Genomic DNA, 21,359 nt, shown 5'->3' on the forward strand with positions numbered 1-21,359 from the left:
AGTTAGGGGAGGAGTTATAGGGAGCGGTTATAGGAGCAGTTAGGGGAGGAGTTATAGGGAGCGGTTATAGGAGCAGTTAGGGGAGGAGTTATAGGGAGTGGTTATAAGAGCAGTTAGGGGAGGAGTTATAGGGAGCGGTTATAGGAGCAGTTAGGGGAGGAGTTATAGGGAGCGGTTATAGAAGCAGTTAGGGGAGGAGTTATAGGGAGCGGTTATAGGAGCAGTTAGGGGAGGAGTTATAGGGAGCGGTTATAGGAGCAGTTAGGGGAGGAGTTATAGGGAGCGTTATAGGAGCAGTTAGGGGAGGTGTTATAGGGAGCGGTTATAGGTGCCGCTAGAGGAGAAGTTATAGAATGTATAAGAGCAGTCAGGGGAGGGGTTGCTCAGAGTAACGTCATCACTGGGATGCATCACATTTATGATCTGTAGCTGATGCAGTTTTCTTTTACCAATACCAAATACCAAATAACTCCACATGGTATGAGATGTCACTAATCTCCACGTTTGCGGATTTTGGGGGTAACAGCAGTAACAATCCGGGAAATTGAGTTGGGTTGTGTTCTGTCCCAAGCTCACTGTGGCAAGTGAGTAGAGGCAGGCAGCTTAACTCAATCTCATATACCAAGCCAGGGAAATCTTCTTATGTGTGGAAGTTTTATTGGGCAACGACAACACAAACAACAAGGAGTAAAACATACTGGGGTAAACACTGTGGGGTGGGAACAATGGAGGAGAACGGGAGCTAGGATGGCAAGTGGGATAATGCTAGGTAAAGGGGATAGCTTAGTATCAGGGATAGGTAAATTACAATAGCTGTACAAGAGGAGATGAGTAAGGTGACTGCTCAAGATGGCTGCTGGCTGAAAGAGAGCATGCTTGCCTGGACAAACAGGAAATAAAGCAAGGACTATGCCAACTGGTAAGGGGAGGAGGCGCAGTCCAACTCACAAAAGAGCAAGGGCTGGGAAGCCAACAAGGGAATAGCAATGTTGCAATCTTACACTGAGTTGTGCTAGCAGCCTCACAATAGGGAAACAACCTTACAGGTTCCAGGACGGGCCGATTCGCCCATCTCTAGTCCCAACACTGATGGACGTACAGTATGCGCTGTATGCGCCACATAAAATACTCGGCCTGGTCCATTAGGCCTCGTTCCCAGTGATCGCGACTGTGTGCGCGGTGCAAACAAAGAAACGGCCCTCTATGGGGCTGGCCACAGTCCGCGCACATGCTCAAAGCGCAATGGCGCAACCTTATTTCCAAAAGACAGGAAGTTTGTCTTTTGGAGCAGTGGCCGAGCGATCCCTACATAACGGCTGCGGTTCAACCAATGAGGGCGAACCAGCCGCGTGACATCATGGCCACGCCCCCTGCCACCCCCCCCCGTCGCGAGCAATCAGAAGTCCACTGATCGCTGTAGATATGGGCGGACGCGCCACGAGACGCTCCAACGCGCACGCCCACTGACTGGGGCTGTAGACTGAAATGTATCATGGACAGGGAATAGTTCCGTGGGCGCCTATAAAATTTTACCACTATAAAGGATATACGAAAACCAAGCCTGTTGGTTGTGAAGATTGTTGATCCTCACGGTGGGCTTGAAAACAAAGAGAAAGCACAACACATAGCGTAATACTGTTGAAACATTAAACAAACAACATATAAGACAACATATAACAGCTGAATACTGAAATGGTATTTTTAGGACAATAAAATCATTTAATAACAATTAATATTTAATATAATGCACAATTTGCATGGACATATAGATTTAAGCAATTAAAAATCTGAATAGGTGGTTCAACTGCTCCGTAGCACCAATGTTGATGATAGCAATGCCTACTCACCAGATGGAATAGGTTTGCAGGCAGTGGATATTTTAGAGAGTATCCCCTCTCATCTGTGTGCTGCTCTCTGCTTAGCTGGCGTCTCTGTCGGCTCGTGGGTGCAGCTCATCAGCAGGGACTCCTGCAGCTCCAGGAAGCACGTCTGAGCAGATGGAACTCAGCTGCAGCTGATTCAGCACGATGTCAGCCACGGACCACCGTGAGCTCGTCTATCTGCTGCTCACTGCTAGCTGGCGTCTCTATCCGCTCGTGGACGCAACTTGTCAGCAGGTACTCCTGCAGGGCGCCAAGCAGGGCGCTTGAATAATGGGAAACCGCAACAGCTGGTTCAACTCGTCGGCGGCTATAAGAGATGGTTAGCTGGCAGCTCACGTTGATTCACCGATGTACGGGGGGTACTGCACCAATGTGTGCGGGGCTTGAACCTCCACCCTACGTGTTTCAAGAGCGATCTGCTCTCTTCCTCAGGGGTATGTGGCACGTAACGCGTAGGGTGGAGGTTCAAGCCCCGCACACATTGGTGCAGTACCCCCCGTACATCGGTGAATCAACGTGAGCTGCCAGCTAACCATCTCTTATAGCCGCCGACGAGTTGAACCAGCTGTTGCGGTTTCCCATTATTCAAGCGCCCTGCTTGGCGCCCTGCAGGAGTACCTGCTGACAAGTTGCGTCCACGAGCGGATAGAGACGCCAGCTAGCAGTGAGCAGCAGATAGACGAGCTCACGGTGGTCCGTGGCTGACATCGTGCTGAATCAGCTGCAGCTGAGTTCCATCTGCTCAGACGTGCTTCCTGGAGCTGCAGGAGTCCCTGCTGATGAGCTGCACCCACGAGCCGACAGAGACGCCAGCTAAGCAGAGAGCAGCACACAGATGAGAGGGGATACTCTCTAAAATATCCACTGCCTGCAAACCTATTCCATCTGGTGAGTAGGCATTGCTATCATCAACATTGGTGCTACGGAGCAGTTGAACCACCTATTCAGATTTTTAATTGCTTAAATCTATATGTCCATGCAAATTGTGCATTATATTAAATATTAATTGTTATTAAATGATTTTATTGTCCTAAAAATACCATTTCAGTATTCAGCTGTTATATGTTGTCTTATATGTTGTTTGTTTAATGTTTCAACAGTATTACGCTATGTGTTGTGCTTTCTCTTTGTTTTCAAGCCCACCGTGAGGATCAACAATCTTCACAACCAACAGGCTTGGTTTTCGTATATCCTTTATAGTGGTAAAATTTTATAGGCGCCCACGGAACTATTCCCTGTCCATACTGTTTTCCTGACCAGGGGGTCAGGCTTTGTGTCCTAGGCAGCCCCTTATGTATAGTTTTAATTAATATATAAGGTAATAGTTACTACACCACACACATTGCGGTTAGCGCTACCTGTTTTGTTGTTTATCTGAAATGTATCATGCAACCCGGGGGATATTCCACTCGCTAAAAACCACTTTCTCTCGCCACAGCACGGAGTATTTTGAAAATAAGAGCGCCGATGCGTTCATGCGAAATGTCCTGGTGTTGACGCTGCCGCCGTCCAATTTCAGCAGGGTATCTAACGACTCGAACATCACTCAACTGGTAAGCTGCCATTGTCTCGCCATACAACTGAAAGGAGCATCATAGACATTGTGAATTTTGTTTTTATACATCAGTATTAGATAACACTTACTGGGATTTCTGTTTTTTGTTGTTTTGTTTTTCAGCACTTAAAAGGGCAAATTCATGATGTTTTAAATTGTTTTCATTTTTTTAACACGGGTTTGAAGCAGGGGGTCTCCGGAGCCCGACCCCATTTATTTCAGCTCCGAGGACCCCCTGCATCCGGAGATACTTACATTACGTCTGTAGTGGGTGCCGGCAGCCGCTCCGGCTGAGCTCCCGCGTCGTGTCGGCCAATAGGAAACCGAACACGATGACATCACAGCTTCCCGTTGGCCCGCAGGGCACAGGAGCCTTGAAACGCCGCCATAATGCGATCCCTGGTAGCTGAGCAGCGAGTGTAATACGACAGGCGTAAGCTTATAGAGATCCATGTTAAAATGGACAAGAAGACTTGTCTGAGACATGAACAATAAAAGTGATATAGAAACAACAGGAACAAATCTAAGTGGAAAATGCAACGTTCATGTTGGTGCATTTATTGAAGGAGAAGTGTATTTATCAAGGTTTCCATGTCGTTCAAAGATAATAATAATAACTTTATTTGATATAGCACCTTTCTTCCAATGGGACACACAGCGCGTCACTATGACAGTATAGCGCGCGGGACGCAGCACGTAGGAATGTTGCAGACCCAGTCCCTGCCCAGGGGAAAAGAAAAGGGGAATGAACCCCAAGTGTCCTGTGCTCTAACAAGTGTATTAGACTGTTTGTAAGCATGCAACCTCTATGTACATGGAAAAATAGTAGGCAATATTGCTGCAGAATAACCAGTTGAATGAATAAAGTCAGTTGGGGGGGGTGAATAGCAGACTAAACCAGGGTGGGGGGCTAGTAAGCAAGAAATAGATAGAGGCAAGAGGGGAAGCCACGATGGAAGCCTCCCTCATGAACTCACGGCAGTCTAAATCTGCTGCCCTTACCCGACCCGATGTCCTCACCGCCCGTCTTGTGCACCTGTCCCCGCTCCACGCCAACACTCCACGCGGTGTATGGTGTCGTCTCACTGCTTCTCCAGGACAGGTCCCAGCAGACTGTGTCCGTCTTTCACACCTGTCACTGCTCCACGGGTACTCCGCGAGGTGTATGGCGTTGTCTCACTGCCTTTCTGGGCAGGTCCCAGCAAGCCGTGCGCTCCGACGCTACTCACGCTCAGGGGGCGGACACCAGACGCTGGGAGGGATACACGGCTCCCTAAGCAGCAGGATCGCCGGCGTGCTCCAGCCAGATAGTAGCAATAGTAGAAAAAGGATTGATGGCGGTCACTGCATAATGGAACTCAGCCAGGGAACAGTTAAAATCAGCTTTATTTCACGATGCTGCACATTACAGAGAGAGAGGGGAGCCCAGGGGAGCTTACACTCTATGATTTTGGTGCCTGAGGCACAGGGAGAGAAAGTGACTTGCCCAAGGTCACAATGAGCTGACACCGGGATTTGAACTAGGTTCCCCTGCTTCTCACTCAGTGTCATTGTTATCAGAGTGAGTGTCTGTACTTACTGAGCCGCTCCTTCTCCCTGGCTTTCGGACTCACATTGCAGGCCGCCGTTACAGTGAAATGAGCTAAACATTTTAGTCTATGTGGACAACTCTCAATGCGTTTTCACTTTCCTGACCCGTTATTTTCCTGACCGATGGTTTCTTTCCATTGTAGCTGATGGATGACTACGCTGCCGGTTATCTGGACAGCGTCCTTCTCTTCGGACATGTCCTGAAAAAGTTTCTGCGGTCCCCCGACATCGCGCAACCTTTCAACTTCATTGATCAGTTTCGGAACATCTCTTTAAAAGGTGAACTAATTACATACAACTTGACTGCAAGTAGGGGCCATCTGTTTGCTTGTTGAAACTACGGGACATAGTTGCTGAGGTTGAAAAATCCATATGTCCATCAAAGCTCAACCTATGCTAAATTTAGATGACAGATACTTTATCCTATATTTGTACTTACAGTACTGTATATTGATCCAGAGGAAGGCAAACAAAAAACTTCAGTGACACATCATCTAATGATCTCATAACGGGAAATATAAATTCCTTCCTGACTCCAAATATTTGCAAGCAGATGACTCCCTGGATCAACATCCTTCCCATGTATACTTATTTGGTATATCCTTGTATACCTTTCCTTTCTAAAAAGAAGTCCAGCCTTTATTTGAACATATCTATTGTATCTGCCATCACAGTCTCCATGGGTAATGAATGCCACATTGTAACTGCCCTTACTGCACTTGCTGGTGAAATCTCCTTTCCTCCAACCTTAAGGGATGACCCTGTGTCTTTTGTACTGCGCATGGGATGAATAGTTCTTTCGAAAGGTCCTTGTATTGACCCTGAAAATATTTCTATATATTTATCATATGCCCTCTTAGACGCCTCTTTTCTAATGTAAACAAATCTAATTTAGCTAGCCTCTCCTCATAAATCCGATTATCCATCCCCTTTATTAATGTGGTGGCTCTTTTCTAGACTTTTTCTAGTTCCATAATGTCTTTTTTATGGAGTGGTGCCCAAAACTGTACTCCGTATTCAAGGTGTGGTCTTACTAATGCTTTATAGAGGGGCATAATTATGTTTACTTCCCTTCCATTCATTCCCTGTTTAATGCAAGATTAGATTATTTGCCTTTGCAGCTACTGCATGACTTTGGGCACTATTGCTAAACCTGCTGTCTACAATCACTCCTAAATCCTTCTCCATCAAGGATTCCCCTAATTTTTCCCAATTTAATTTGTAAATTGCCTATTTATTCTTGTTTCCCAAATGCATAACCTTACATTTATTTATGTGTTGTCATGGGAGACCAGGACTTTTAACACTTTTATACCTTTCTGGGATCATTCACTAGGCAAAAAAAGGTGGTGGAATAAAATGCGGTTTATTCAGGTAAAGCCGCGTCCAGGCAGGGGTCGCAACAGTAAGTCAGGAGCAGGGCAGGGGAGCAGGAACTGAGACTAGGGAGCAGGAACTTAGACTAGGGAGCAGAGAGCAGGAAACAAAACGGGGACAAGCCAGATTACTAGCAAGGGCCTTTAATAAGTGCAGGACTCCACATGGAACAGAAACAGGAACAGAAGCAGAAGCTTGGGCATAAGGAGTCTGGACACAAAACAAAGGCAAGGGAGGAACAGGAAACTATAAGGACAGAGGACAGGAGCATAAAGAGGAGAGAGACAGACAGAGGAACCCCAGAGCAGACAGAAAACAGCAGCACACTTGGTGGACAGATAAGGAACAGATGGGAAGAGGAAGAACTAGTAAAATATGTCAGGGCTATTTCCTGACACTTACATTCCTGTAGGGGACCGTATAATGGGAACAGAAATATAGGGAAATACATCAAGGCGCACAACTAGACCCAAGAGCGGACACTTCAGCCCTTGACATACGGTTTTATGGGCACCCAGCCGGGCGTGACCTTTATTAATGAAGGCCGGCTACACCCTACCGTCACATGTGTATTAAACCTCATCTGCCATTTACCTGCCCAAGTTTCCAGTCTCTCAAAGTCTATTCTTTAGAGAAATGATATCCGTCTCTGATTTTACTACCTTACATAACTGAATAAGGTTGGGATTTAAGGCAACTCGAGGAGAAATACATTGCAGTGATCACATTCAATGAGCGCCACACATATTTTAGCATTGAATGTTCTCTAAAATAGCAAAGTATTTGCCTAGTATATAATCAAACAAAATCAAGTTTGTTTGTAATAATACATCAGCAGATCCATCTTAACCATTTTTGGGACTCTGGGTTAAGTGTAAATTGGAGGCCTCACCCAAAAGGGTAACATTTAAATACAAATACAGTATGTTTTTATTGAACAACATTCACAACTTTTCTTGAAACTCTGCAAATATTCCTACAAGCACAAACATTTTATTTATCTATACGTGTTTCTTCCTGTTTTTTCTTTACAAAGTCACAAAAATACTTCATAAAAATTGAATTTGATGATGTTATCTGATTCGATTGTTATCGTGGAGCGTTCGGTCTGGGCTGACGCAGCGACTGCGGAATCATTCTTAAGAAGTTCCCACTTTGACAAAAAATCTTTCGTCTTCGCAGTTTGCGGCAAATCACTGATAGGAAAATTCCTAACGCCATTTCAATATTAGGAAATGTTGACTCCTTTTTGTCACGCTGCAATAGTTTTTTGTTGTGCGTTATTTTTTTTAAGTCACGTCCCGACAAAATTATTATTATTTCATAGAGAATTTGTAGAAACGTTATCTTTAAATAAAAATGTCTTATAAAAATTTAGGCTATATATAATTAAAATCAATATAATGTTGTAATCACACCAAAAAAAAACAATTAAAAAAAAAGATAGTTAAGTAACGTTTGCTGCGTTCAGTTAGAATTACGAATTTAAATTACATTTTGGGTCATGGTATTTGGGGGGCCTCTGAGGGGTCGGGGGCCCTGGGCTACTGCCCAGTTCGGCCATGCCTTAAGATGGCACTGTACATCAGCAACAAACAAGTAGCTATAAATACCTTTTCTTAATAATAGTTTTTTCTTGTATAGCACGGACAGTGCACATAGAATAATGCAGGCTCAGTGAGTCCCTGCCCCATAGAGATTACAATCTATGTATAGGCACAGGGAGATAAAGGGAGTTGTCCAATGTCACAAGGAGCCGTTACCAGGAATCGAACCAGGTTCCCCTGACACACTCAGTGTCATTGTTATCAGAGTCAGTGCCTCCTTCAGCCCACCCTTCACAGTGCCAGGAGTGCCAATGGTCCTCCAAGCACTTCCGGTCACGCGTCTGCGACCAGGCCACGGATTGTGGAAATGGAGAAGGCTCCATTGGAGTGGTCATCCTGATCTGCCACAAGAAAATGAGCAAGTGTCCATGGAGTACCTGGTTCTGTACATAAGGGCCTCTGGGGTCTCAGGGTCCATGCAGCACCTGGTTCTGTACATAAGGGCCTCTGGGGTCTCAGGGTCCATGCAGTACCTGGTTCTGTACATAAGGGCCTCTGGGGTCTCGGGGTCCATGCATTACCTGGTTCTGTACATAAGGGTCTCAGGGTCCATGCAGCACCTGGTTCTGTACATAAGGGTCTCTGGGGTTTCAGTGTCCATGCAGCACCTGGTTCTGTACATAAGGGTCTCTGGGGTTTCAGTGTCCATGCAGCACCTGGTTCTGTACATAAGGGTCTCTGGGGTTTCAGGGTCCATGCAGCACCTGGTACATCATAATGTCAAGAGAAGGGGTAACATGGTGTAAAGTTCTGGTACCGTTGCTGGTCCTGGGGAAGTGGACATTTGTTGCAGGTTGTGATACCTTTGAATAGATCAACAAGATATTTTTCCATTTATGTAATAGTGTGAACAGATCTGTGGAAACCTCACAAGTCTCTACTTCAAGTGCATTGTAGAATGGGTAAGATTTTGAAAGCTCTGTCAGCACTATCACATCTACAATAAAAACTCTCTTGCCCATTGAAATAAATCACATCTCAAAGGCGGGCTCCACCCAACTGGAAAAAAAAACCCCAAATACATCTAAATGTTTTCATGTAAAGCAATAACTTTGTGTTTAATATATCAAGAGAGGTCTAACTAATCAAGCAGAACCATATGAAGAAAACGGCTTCGTGGTTTCCCTCGGTGTGCCGCAATTTTCAGTCTTCTGCGTCTCTCTGACGTCCAACGGTCACCTCCTGGGAGGTCATTTATGGTTCTGCCTGGGACAGTGACCGTTTGGTGACAGCAGGACGGGATATTTGAAAGGAGTGCACTTTTAATATAAACGTTTCCTGTGACGCTGTGTTTGTGTAGCAGGGATGTATCCCCGGTGTTACAAGTATCTATACTACTAACTAGTTTAGTTACATTGTATCTTCCTGCCATGTAGACAGTGGTAACTTATGTGCCAGGTCGGCTTCTTATCTACCATAGGTGCGTCTGGGCCACTTATACTTGATGAAGTTGGCGATCGAGATCTGAACCTGACTCTTCTCTACAGCTCCGTGCTAACTAATCAGGTAAGCAAGTAGTAGCAGGAACCCATTGGCATGGGGCACACAAGTGACCTTCTACTTCTCACATAATACTCCCTTACTGCTGGGTATCCAGTGTATCCTGTTGCAATGCGAGGACCGTGAGGTTTTAACCTTTGCATTGTGCGGCAGGGGCGGCCAACTCCAGTCCTCAAGGGCCACCAACAGGTTAGGTTTTCAGGATTTCCCTGCTTCAGCACAGGTGGCTCAATCAGAGGCTCGGTCACTGAGCCTCTGAGCCACCTGTGCTGAAGCAGGGACTGATTGAGCCAACTGTCCTGAAGCCGGGCTATCCAGAAAACCTGACCTGTTGGTGGCCCTTGAGGACTGGAGTTGGCCACCCCTGTTGTTCGGCACAGGCGGTAGCACGCCAGGGGGCTTTAGGATGTAACGTGCACGTCATGGGCACTTTCTTGTTTTAATGAGGCGGACTGGACCAGCCCAACTGAACCAGAAATGGCGCCACCTCCACTTCTGCTTCCAGCATCCAGGGGCCTGGTACAATGAGACCCAGAAGAGACCTGGTGGCACGCTGGTGCCGTTGAACCCTTGGCACTGTAAATGTTTATGGAAGAGTGAGGTTCCATGAAAGTGTTTGGGGGCCACTGATGCTGGGAATATCTGTAGGAGGGATATCTGAAGCACCAGCACCTGAAGTGCCGTAAGAATAGGCGTTACAACTTTTTTTAAATTAAATTAAAGGAGCATGTGCTCTTAAAAAAAAAACATGTTTCCCCCCTTTGTGGGAAGCTGAGGGTCTCCAGAGCTGAACCTCGTTGGATTCCAGCTCTGGGGACCCCCTGCTCCCCGAGATACCTAACTCGGAAGCTGCTGCCAGTATCTCTCCACAGGTTTAAATGTCCCGCGTGGGTCAATAGAAATCCGCAAGGGATGATGTCACGGCTTCCTATTGGCCAATGTGACGAGGGACATTTAAAGCCGCCATATTGATAGCCCCAGCCGGAGCACCCCCTTCCGAGGTAACTATCTAAGGAAGCAGAGGGTCCGCGGAGCTGAAATTAACGCGGTTCAGCTCCGGAGACCCCCTGCCGAAAAAAATGCTTAAAAGGTGCATTGCTACCTACGTGGGACCTTTTCTTTGTTCTTCTTTATCAAAAACAAGCCAGAGAGTTTGATGTAGTAAGCCAATTTCGGAGACGTTATTCTGGAGTTATTCTAACCTCTAGTTGTTTCTGTCCAGTACGCCGAACTCCTTCATTTTGACACCAGCACCAATAAGACACTGGTACTGGACAGCAGCCCTTCCTTCATCTGGAAAAACCACCGGCTTCCCAGTGACGTTCCAGGAAGCGGTAAGTAACTTTGGAGCCAGCGGCTAATGGTATTCTTCCCCGAAGGTAACCGCGGCCGGGCAGATGGCTCTGCTTCTGTATAAACACGTTCAGGGAGAGGTGTGCAAAACATTTGCCCAAGTACGCAAAATGGTCCACATTCACAAAAATGTGCTCAGAGGGCCTTACGCTTGTGGGGAGAGCGAGAGGGAGGACGAGGAGGAAGAAGAATACAGAGCGGGAGATAGGAAGGATGGAGGGACAAGAGAGAGGGGGACTTTATATAAATCTCCCTCTCTCCGTATATAACGCTGACACTTGCTAACCTATTCCCCTCACTTTTCTCATGAAAACTGCGTGCAAATTTGTTTTAGTTGCAAAAGTTTTGCATATAGAATTCTTATTTCAATACATGGGCGTCCGCAGGAGGGGGCAAGCGGGGGGCGCTTGCCCCCCCCTGGATCACTCGCGGCCCTGAGATCCCGCAGGGCAAGCAGGGTGTCCGGCCTGCTGCCTGTGGGCCTGCTCACCCTCCCAACGTGGGACGGAGGGTGGGGACCCAACCCAGCCAACCCAGCATCCACCGCGCGCGTGCGCCAACCCAGGTTCCCCTGCACGTGCCTCCTGTCCCAGGCAGCAGCCGCAGGGGATGCTGGAGCCGCCTGCCAGTCTGACGTGTCCCCCCCCCAGCCCACTTCCGCGCGCCAACCCAGCAGCTGCTGCGGGAGATGCTGCAGCCGCCCGCAAATCTCGCCCCCCCCCTAGCCACCCACCTCCAGGCGCCAACCCAGCAGCATCCGCGAGGGATGCAGCTGCCCACCGCCAGTCTCGCGCCCGCCTCCATGCGCCAACCCAGCAGCAGCCGCGGGGGATGCTGCAGCCGCCCGCTAGTCACACGCCCCCCCCCCCCTCCCTCCCTCCCAGCACTCGGGAATGAGGTGGCTCTCATTGGTAGCACTACCAATGAGTTAAAATTATGCCCCCCCCCCAAAAAAAAATTCTGCGGACGCCCATGTTTCAATACAGAAAGAACTCACATTTCTCCCTCTCTCTAGTTAAATGTTAGGATGAGTTCCCACCAGTAGGCTCAGATGTTAGCCAGCCAAACTTACGACAGTTCGGATCTGATGGATTAGTTATGCTTGCGCTAGTAAGATTGAGAGTTGTTGCTCTCTGTAATGATACTTTGTCACACTATAAGGGGGATCACGAACGGGTAGCATAGCTCGATCAGCATTGGCTTTCCGTTGTCTTGAATGGTAGTAAATGCTGATCAAGCTCTGATACCGGTTATGGGAGCTTTGTGACTCCTGCCCACTATGAAGCCATTTGTTTTCCTGTGGATTTGGAATGGAAAGCGGCGGGAGATTCTGCGAAAAGGATTTTGCCAGTTTCGCCCGTCTCTACATCACACACACTCCCCCCCTCTCTCCTCCTTTTCCTCCCTCCCCATTAATACCTGGTAACTTCCTCTTTAAACCCAAAATGTACTAACCTTTCTATGTCTGTGCTCTAGGACCCAATATCTTGAATATAGCGGTCTTCACCCTTACATTAACCGTGATACTTGTGGTCATTATTTCACTCCTTGTGTTCAGGTAAGTAAACCGATGGTTGCTTTTTTTTTAACCCCTTCAGTTGCTGGAAAGATAAGCAACACCGTTATGTACAGTGCTAAGATTATGTTTTCAATTGTTTTGTGCGTAGAAATTTCAGGGCTAAAAAAGTTACACAAACCTTCATAAAAATGTGCGTCGTGTGTAATAAAGGTCGTTAGGTGACTTTAAAAAAAAAAATGCATTTTGGTAACCTGTATAATGAAACATCAGCGCTGCGTCAAATCAATTTTTGGTGTATACACAGGAACGTAATTCTGCGCTGACGCTATTAACAGCCTTTTTAGGGTTTATGCCAAGTTGAAGTTGGCGGACGGTTTTGACGCACGTTCTTCTTTTTTCTGGCGCACAGATTTTTTTGTTTGTTTTTGTCCCGTGTGCGCCCAACGCAGCCCGTCTCTGTGCGCCAAAAAAAAGGGACATTTGGGCGCAGCTGGAGACATTTCAGTTTAGTGCACAAGTGCGGTAGGGATGTGTACCAAGGAAGGTACACTGAAGAATCCCCTTGCAGGCGCACCGCAGATGGTACACATCCCTATCTATTTTGTACATCCCTAGGCAGCACACTTTCACCAACAAGGGGTTAGAGCAAGGTTTTTCTCCATTATATTAGTGCACAAGTGCAACTTATTTTTTTTATATTTTTTTAACATAGGATTGAAGCAGGGGGTCTCCGTAGGTGAACCCCATTAATTTCAGCTACGGGGACCCCCTGCTTCCCGAGATACAGACCTCCATAGTAGATGCCAGTCTCCACTCAGCTAGCAGGGCTCACGTAATGGTCGAGTTTCAAAGCTCCTGCACTCTGGGGGCCAATAGGAAGCTTTGACATCATCAGTTCCGGCTTCCTATTGGCTCACGTGACACGGGAGCATTAAACTTTGCTAAGATACCGGCGCCCCCTACAGGAAGTGTCTGTGTCTCCAGAAGCAGGGGGTCCCCGGAGCTGAAATTAATGGGGATCAGCTCCGGAGAGCCCTTGCTTCAAACCTATGGTAAAAGATAATAAATAAAAAAAAGGACATGAATTGCTCTTTTAAATGACATTTTTTAGCGAGTTTGTAACACTTAGTACATATGCCCTGTTGTTTCACAGGCTCCTTCAGCACTGAAGGGGTTAAAGCCCCACTTAGCTGATAAACATCTTTATTTTAATTTCCTTTATTATAAATTATTTCATCCCAATTGCATGCAGCTCATGTATGCCTTATAAATAATCCTAAATAACTGCATCTTTGTAATCACTGCAGCATTCAGGTACCGTGTAATCCCTTAATTAGTCATGAAAAGCAGTGTGTATATTCTGTGCAATTTGCTGCACTTTTTGGAGTCATGCTTTTGGGTCTACATTTTAAAGAATTATGAAGTGACACTCCAAAACAGTCAACTTTGTTAAAAATAGTACAGAGAGGCCATGTTACCTAAGTGGTGTTCTTCCATAAGACACCATATAACCCATTCACTTAAATGGTCTGTGAGTTCCGGCACTGGAATGGTGCCTTATGGAATTGCAACCCCTGAGTACACATGGCCCTATATATCTGAGTGTTTAACAGAACACAACTGGCCAAGACTGATCTTTGAGGAACCCTCTGTTCTGCTGAAATTTGGCCCCATTCTCCTAGTAGATCAATGTCCTCCTATGAGAATGATTGGGTCGTTGCTGGTGAGACAATCAAGAGTGTGGCCATAATGCCCAATTAGCTGAACCGTGTCCACACCTTATTGTCATTCTGGGAGTTACAGAATTGGACAGCAATGGGACTCCGAGATAATTGGAGTTGGAGATTCCCCTCTTTGTTAATATCTGGTTTCCTACAGCTGCTAGATGTCCAAGTTATCAGATATCTTACTTTAGTGCTTCCATAAACACGTAAGCATTGTCTACGCTGATCAATGTTTGCTCACTACAGCCTTAATATTTTTGTTATGTAGAAAGTACCGTAGAGCAAATGAGCTCCGACAGAAGAAGTGGTCCCATATCCCGGCTGAGAATATCCTGCCACTGGAAACCAATGAGACTTCTCACGTCAGCCTGAAGGTGATTAAAACAGAATCGACTTTAAAACGGCTTTCTTGTTTCAACCATTAGGTGCAATCCCACATAGCAGGCCAAAAAAACAACTGTTTCTATACAATGTTACAATCTAATTGGCTTCCTTAAGTTAATATACCTTTGTTAAAAGACTACTTTAGTTTCTTTGGGAATGAATGACAAATTGCATTTCTTAGGTGCCCCTTAATGGGGGAGAGTTTGGGAATCAAGTGCTTTCTTTCCCCTTGTTTAAGGGATGTCAAAATGCAGTAGGAAAAATTAAATTTAAATACAGACATTTCCAATATGTTTTCATGACAAGAACACACACCCTTTCTCTCCCACCCCCCCATTCTCACCCCTCCTCCATCACTCAGCCCGCCTCCCCCCTCCATCTTTCAACCCCACTCCTCCCTCAGCCCCCCCCTTACAGCTCCCTCCCCCTCCTCACAACCCTCCTCTCGCTGTGCAGAACTTACCTGGCGGCAAAGGTTGGCAGTGGTGCGGCGGCAGAAGGCAGGGGATGGCACCATGGCGGCGGCGGCAGGTGAGGGCAGTGGTGGAGCCCACCCCAGCAGAAACCGGTGGTTGTAATTCACTTCCGGGCCATATCACTATGGCGGGCTCCACCACTGCCCTCACCTGCTGCCGCCACCATGGTCTTCCTCCTCCCCAGCCGCCATTCCCCACAACGCTGCCATACTTCTCCTGCCGTTGCTGCCAGCCCTAAATGGTCCCATTGACCCTGGCATACTGGACAATTACGCATCCCGACGGACCTTTCAGGGATTATGGGGCAAATTATTGAAATAGGGGACAATCTCGAATATACAGGACGTTTGTCAACCCTACCTTATCTCCCCCTGTCCTTATCAGAGAGCCAATAAAAAAAAGGGGAGGGGGAGAGAGGGGGGCTCTGCCTGTGCAAACTCTTGCAGAACACAGGGATCGGTGCTTTAAATAACTAATACTTGCCTATTGCAAGAAAGTTAAGATTTGCATCTTGATAAAGATCCAAGCTGTAAGAAATAGTTCTTAATTATAGAATTAAAAATGACTAAACTATAAGACTTACGTACATGTATCACTTGTGGTTTCTGTTGAATAGATCGATGATGATAAAAGGCGTGATTCTGGACCAAGATTGCGGCGAGGAAAATATGACAAAAAGGTGACATAGTAGTGTAATCGCACACGCTAGGGAAAACCCATGTCCTGATTGTCTTGTGGCGTCGTAAAATTACGTTTTTATAACTGCTTTGTGTTGCGCACGAGCGGTTTAATTGTAGACATAACCCATTGGGCACCGGAAGACGCCTCCGGTCTCCCTGGGATCATGACCACACGATTGTTTGGGGGTATAGATCACTTGGTCAAAATCAGCCCCCCCCCCCAGCGACGTGACTGGAAATCTAGGGGGCTCCGCTTCCGGGAAGATTGTATTCGCTGTTCCGATGGAGCGGTGAACATTATCTGCCCCTACTAAAAATAGCGTGATGAAACCTGTACGTCAGAAGGCCCGTTGCGTGCCAGCCTTCATGGCCCTTCTTGGGGCGCCAAATGAGTGGGGGGAAAAAAGCGGGTATAAGTATGTCTTTACTACTGTTTATTTAGAACATTTTCAGAAAGTATATTTGTGGGGGGGATACAAAAAATTATTATAGTGGTGGGGAGTGGGGAGTAAAAGGGACAGGATACAGTTTATATTCATTAATAAAAGTAATAACTTTATTTCATTTAGAGCCTTTTCTCTCAGCGGGATTCAAAGTGCTTCACAATTACAGTATAGTGCTTATTACCCGCAGCACATAGGATGGTTTCAGACATGATCAAAAGGGTACACAGAGCGCAAGAACTCCTCTCGTGGGTAAATGGAAGGTCACAGGAATCAGATCAACATGTGTTAAAAGAAAAGATAAAAGATCAGGGTACAGTACAGTTTAATTAACAAAAAAATCCTTTGAGCAGTGAGCTCCAGTACACTCACATGCTCCACGATCATTAAAAGCCGTTTAACCAACTCAGGGTTAGGAGCGACGCCCGCAATACAGCAAACACAGCTCACACGAATCCTCTGGGTAGGGACAGTCTCCTCCGCATCAAAACAGCGTCTGACGTCACAGGACTTCCTCAGCTTTCCTCCAATGGTAAGGGGGGAGTAGCAGGATACAGAGTCCGCGTCAGCGTTGAGATCTTTACAGCGGGAGAGCAGCTGGTTCGCAGAAAGCGGCAAGAGGCTCCACATGGCTCCACACAGCTCACGGGTCACTACTCCTAAAGCCTGGAGTGACCCGTGGTCACCGAGTAGAGGTTGAAAACTGGAATACGGTATGAGAGACTTGTCCCCATTTTCTTACCTTGGGTTTGTGCAGCATATGATTATCTCACTCGTACAGTGATATAGAAATGACTGCTGAAGGTTTAACATTACTATCCATATAAAGGATAACAGCCCCACACTGCATGCAATCTCCCAAACTAGATGTTGCATCCAATACTGTGCTCATTTGCATGTCATTACCCAGAATCCCTTGCTGCAGTGGGAGCACTGTATGCTAAGAGATAATGGGGAAAGGCGGGGCTGCATACCTGTCTGACACGTGCGACTGTGCTCACAAGGGGTATTTGTATTTGCTTGACAGGGACTAAGGGCCTCATGCAGAGAGCAGCGCTATTTAAAATTGGCGAGGGGAATAAAAAGTTGGTTTAATGGAGAGTTTTATTCTCCATATGCAGAAATGGGCGAAATCCGCTATTTATACCATTACTGCATGTGGAGAATTGTAAATGAGGAGATGCGCGCTGCTGAAAGGGGAAAAAAAAAATAGCGCTTTTTTTTTCCCCCCCTATAGCTGTCGAGCTCCTGCTTCTTGCCAACTTTAGTTGGCAGAGAAAATTGAAGAAAAATGTTATTGGCGCGAACAGCCGCTAGATGGCGTTCGCGCGTTTCTGAATTTGGAAATTTTTAAAGCTGGCGAGATGTAGGTTCAGCCGCGCGGCGAAATTTTCAAATAAAAAAAAAAATGGCGCTTGTTTCAAAACTCGCCATTACCTGCCTTTCTAAAGGCAGATTTTGCCAAAAAATGGCGCTTCCCCCGATAACGCTGCTCTCTGCATGAGGCCCTAAATGATTGCTTGTAAAGTTGAACTCTTGGGAGTAGATTTGGGGAAGTGTGGTAGCCATAATCATGCCAAAGCAAATGAGAACACGAAGGGCACTTAACTCCAAATTAACCCCTTGAGTCGTTTAGTCTGGCACAGTGTCCTAAACTGAGAATGAGATTTCAAACGGCCTGTTTTAAAAGTTACAATTCTTTAGCGTTTCTTTGATTGTTTCATGAGAATTGATTACTTAATGATTTTTAAGATTCTTTAACAGGGGGATTTCTGGGGGATTGGTGCTGATTTTATAATCAGAACTCCCAGGCACAAATAGAGAGAAATCCTACATACGGTAGGAGCCCTAACTGTTTTCCTTGCAGATCATAATACTCAAAGACTTCAAACATGACGGGAACTTTACAGAGACACAGAAAATTGAGCTGAATAAGGTAAGATTGCCATTTAAGCTGCGCCTGGTTACACAGAGCAAATGGAGGAGTTAGTGAGGTTACCTGGCATACCTGTGATGATATAGATCAGGGGTGGTCCTCAAGGGCCATCAACAGGTCAGGTTTTCAGGATACCCCTGCTTCAGCACTGGTGGCTTTGAGCCACCTGTGCTGAAGCAGGGACTGCGAGCCACCTGTGCTGATGCAGGGACTGATTGAGCTACCTGCACCAAATCAGGGATATCCCGAAAACCTGACTTGTTGTTGGCCCTTGAGGGCTGGAGTTGGCAACTCCTGATATAGATTTATTTTAGCATCACTTGCCATCTCTTTTCTGAGCCAGTATTAAATTAGCCAGCCTAAAACATTAACATTAGAGGTGTGATTTCCCCAAATAGTTTTTCCTTTGACTCTATGGGGCATAGTGTAGTAACTGTGAGCTGAGTATATGCGTGAGGGGAAGAGCCCTTCCTGCTCAGATTTGCGGGTGTTGCTGTTCTGTAAGCGCTTCTCGCATGTCCAAACCGTGCGGAAAAAGGCTTTTCTAGAAGCGGTTTCATTCCAGCCGTGCAAATCCGAGCGCTGCGACCAAGAAATGGAGGGAGAGTGCCTAAGTCTACGGCCCCTAGTGATGAAGGGAGTCTCAGCCTCCCTCTCTCCTCCCGTATTTCGGGCTCTGGAAGGCGCGCGCACCCCCTTCGGGTCATTCTGCTTAAAAACAAAATTACAATCCGTGCGGATTGTGGGTTTAAACGATACCATTTGTAATACAGAGTAGGGCTAGATGTCAAATGTTATTCCGTGACTTATAACCTTGTCAAACCGCGCAGACAAACTCACAGCTACGAGATGACGCCCCTTAGGCTACGGAAGAGAACAGCTGTCTCATTGATACACACTGTTAGGCAAACCTTTGTATTAATCTAAGATGCGCCATTTTCGGGTACGTCTGCGATTACGGATTGAGGGAGGAGAGGGAGGAGTTAGGGGCGGAGTTACATTTGCATATTGACGCAGGTCCGTGTATTAAGGAAGGTGCAGCTTGCATTACATATCTTGATGGTTTTCTCTGTCACCTTGAAGGTGGCGTGAGCCTCTTCTCTAGCGCAGCATGCATCAAATGTGTCGGCGCAGACTGTGTCTCTGATACATAGACCGCCATAGGGGGTTATTCATGAAACAGCAATAGTGCGAATCTGGGCGGTCTATGATGTTTGGCTGTGACTATATCACCACCGGCGTTCCATTGCCAGAACTACTCGCCGCCGGTCACCTCGCCGCCATCCACCATCTTTAAATGTCCCCGGATCTCCCCAGCCATAGGGCACCTCGCGCCGGCCTGACCTGCATTTGTGAGCGCTCCCGTGCGTGCGCGCCACCAGCAGCCAGGACACATTTTTCATTTCCCATGGCTGGAAGCCGCGCCGAGTGTCCTGGTGGTGCGCACGCACGCGCGGGGGCTCTCACAAATACAGTCAGAGCGGCACGAGGTGCCCTGCAGCTGTGGAGATCAAAGGACATTTAAAGATGGCGGCGACGTGACCGGCAGAGAAGGCGACCTGCGGTGAGTAGTCCTGCCGGCGGAGGGCCGGTGGCGATTTTGGTCGTGGCCAAACATCCCATTCCGTAATCTGGGCACTCTAGCACAGAGACTCCCATTGATGCCCATGGGACTTCCCGTGCGATAGTACCCCGATCGGCACTATTGCGGTTGCATAAATAACCCCCATAGTTTCCGAAGCCTCTGAATGACCATGCACCAATTCTCACCCTGCAGCTATTACAGATTGATTACTACAACCTGACAAAGTTCTATGGCACGGTGAAGGCGGACAACATGATATATGCGGTGATCGAGTACTGCGACAGGGGCTCACTCCGCGTAAGGACATTGCCGTGTATTTCTCCGAGCTCAGGCTGACTCCTGCCCATTTCATAGTTCCTCATTAGAAGCAGAAGTATTCTGTATCCTACACCCTGACCCACTGTGTTAAACGTTGGACTCATCCCTGGTCTTCCGCCAGCTCATTGAAGGTGCAGTGCCGCGTAGCTGGCCAGAGAACAACCTCTTGTGAAGAATCCTACATTCCAATTGGCTTCCCTAAAACCATGCTAATAGCAAAGACTTGTCTGTTTTTATTTTTTGGGGAAATTAGTTACAAGCTGAATTTCTTAGGGGCTGCTGAATGAGGGAGCGTTTGTCAGTCAAGTGTTTTCTTTCCCCTTACCCCCCCCCCCCCTGTCCTTATCAGAGAAGTAATAAAGATAAGGAGAGAGAGAGAGGGGGCTCTGTCTGTGCAAACTCTTGTAAAACACACAGTGACAGACAGAAGGGAGCAGCCGGAGGAGATCTAACCCCCTCCCAAGTCTCAGCTCCCCGTGTTTACATAATAACTTTAGAAAATATTTAATACTTCTAGGTGTCAGATTTAAGTATGAAAGGTATCAATCACCCAGATGTGACCCCTTAAATATGTCACTGCCATTAGTACACTTTGCTCCTAAGAGAGACTTACCCCTTAACCCTGTCACTGCCATTAGTACATTTTGCTCTTAGGAGGGACTGACCCCTTAACCCTGTCACTGCCATTTGTACACTTTGCCCCTAGGAGTGACTGACCCCTTAACCCTGTCACTGCCATTTGTACACTTTGCCCCTAGGAGTGACTGACCCCTTAACCCTGTCACTGCCATTTGTACACTTTGCCCCTAGGAGTGACTGACCCCTTAACCATGTCACTGCCATTAGTACTCGTTGCTCCTGGGAGGGATTGTCCCTTTAACAGCATTTTTTGTGTTACCCCATAGGATGTTCTCAACGACTCGATCTCCTATCCTGATGTCACTTGTATGGACTGGGAATATAAAATCTCTGTGATGTATGATATAGCCAAGGTGAGACTCTACTGCGGAGACTGCGGACCCTAAACAGGGTCCAGATACCAGGGACTGAAACTGAGGAATAAATCCCATGGACTAAAACTCTCCAATGTTTCTCTTCTATTAAGTTGATTGGGTAATTGATCAGTGCACCATACACTGCACACACAGACAGATAGTATAGTGTCTGTAAGGCTAAGGCCCCGGTCACGATGCTGTAACGCGCGCCCGCGCTTTTGGCGGCGCGTTCCGGCGATTCCCCGGTCTGCAGGTCACAGCAGGAGCAGAGACCGGGGGGGGCGTGGCGGAGGAGTGACGGGGGCGCGGCCATGACGTCACCCGTCAGGTTCGCCCTCATTGGCTGAACCGCCGGGGGGCGTGCCTAGCCGCTCGACGCGAGTTCCTGCTCTTAATTCTATTGAGAGCAGGAGATGCTCTCGCGCGAGCGCTGC

General features: G+C 47.1%; 1 protein-coding gene and 1 long non-coding RNA gene across 4 annotated transcripts in view; one reads left to right on the forward strand and one right to left on the reverse strand.

Annotated features, from left to right (window-relative positions):
- GUCY2C (guanylate cyclase 2C) overlaps positions 1 to 21,359 on the forward strand; it is a 104,920-nt gene that overhangs the window by 53,368 nt on the left and 30,193 nt on the right. For both annotated transcript variants that reach the window (XM_075573963.1, XM_075573962.1), the window contains exons 7-16: positions 3,322 to 3,436; positions 5,172 to 5,307; positions 9,433 to 9,518; positions 10,735 to 10,846; positions 12,342 to 12,423; positions 14,377 to 14,482; positions 15,585 to 15,647; positions 17,959 to 18,027; positions 19,805 to 19,909; positions 20,836 to 20,922. In XM_075573963.1, the coding sequence (XP_075430078.1) occupies positions 3,322 to 3,436; positions 5,172 to 5,307; positions 9,433 to 9,518; positions 10,735 to 10,846; positions 12,342 to 12,423; positions 14,377 to 14,482; positions 15,585 to 15,647; positions 17,959 to 18,027; positions 19,805 to 19,909; positions 20,836 to 20,922 (961 nt within the window). The remainder of the gene's footprint in view (positions 1 to 3,321; positions 3,437 to 5,171; positions 5,308 to 9,432; positions 9,519 to 10,734; positions 10,847 to 12,341; positions 12,424 to 14,376; positions 14,483 to 15,584; positions 15,648 to 17,958; positions 18,028 to 19,804; positions 19,910 to 20,835; positions 20,923 to 21,359) is intronic.
- Positions 1 to 21,359, reverse strand: part of LOC142467948 (uncharacterized) — a 32,915-nt gene that overhangs the window by 6,460 nt on the left and 5,096 nt on the right. Inside the window, exons 3-6 of one of the 2 annotated variants that reach the window (XR_012788527.1) lie at positions 14,384 to 14,476; positions 12,321 to 12,466; positions 10,715 to 10,921; positions 6,531 to 8,815 (exon numbers count right to left, since the gene is read on the reverse strand). This is a non-coding gene — a long non-coding RNA (uncharacterized LOC142467948). Of the gene's footprint in view, positions 1 to 6,530; positions 8,816 to 10,714; positions 10,922 to 12,320; positions 12,467 to 14,383; positions 14,477 to 21,359 lie in introns of those variants that run through there. The other variant, XR_012788528.1, reaches the window with a different exon arrangement.

Source organism: Ascaphus truei, chromosome 17 (genome assembly GCF_040206685.1).
Source record: "Ascaphus truei isolate aAscTru1 chromosome 17, aAscTru1.hap1, whole genome shotgun sequence".
Classification (NCBI taxonomy): Eukaryota; Metazoa; Chordata; class Amphibia; order Anura; family Ascaphidae; genus Ascaphus; species Ascaphus truei.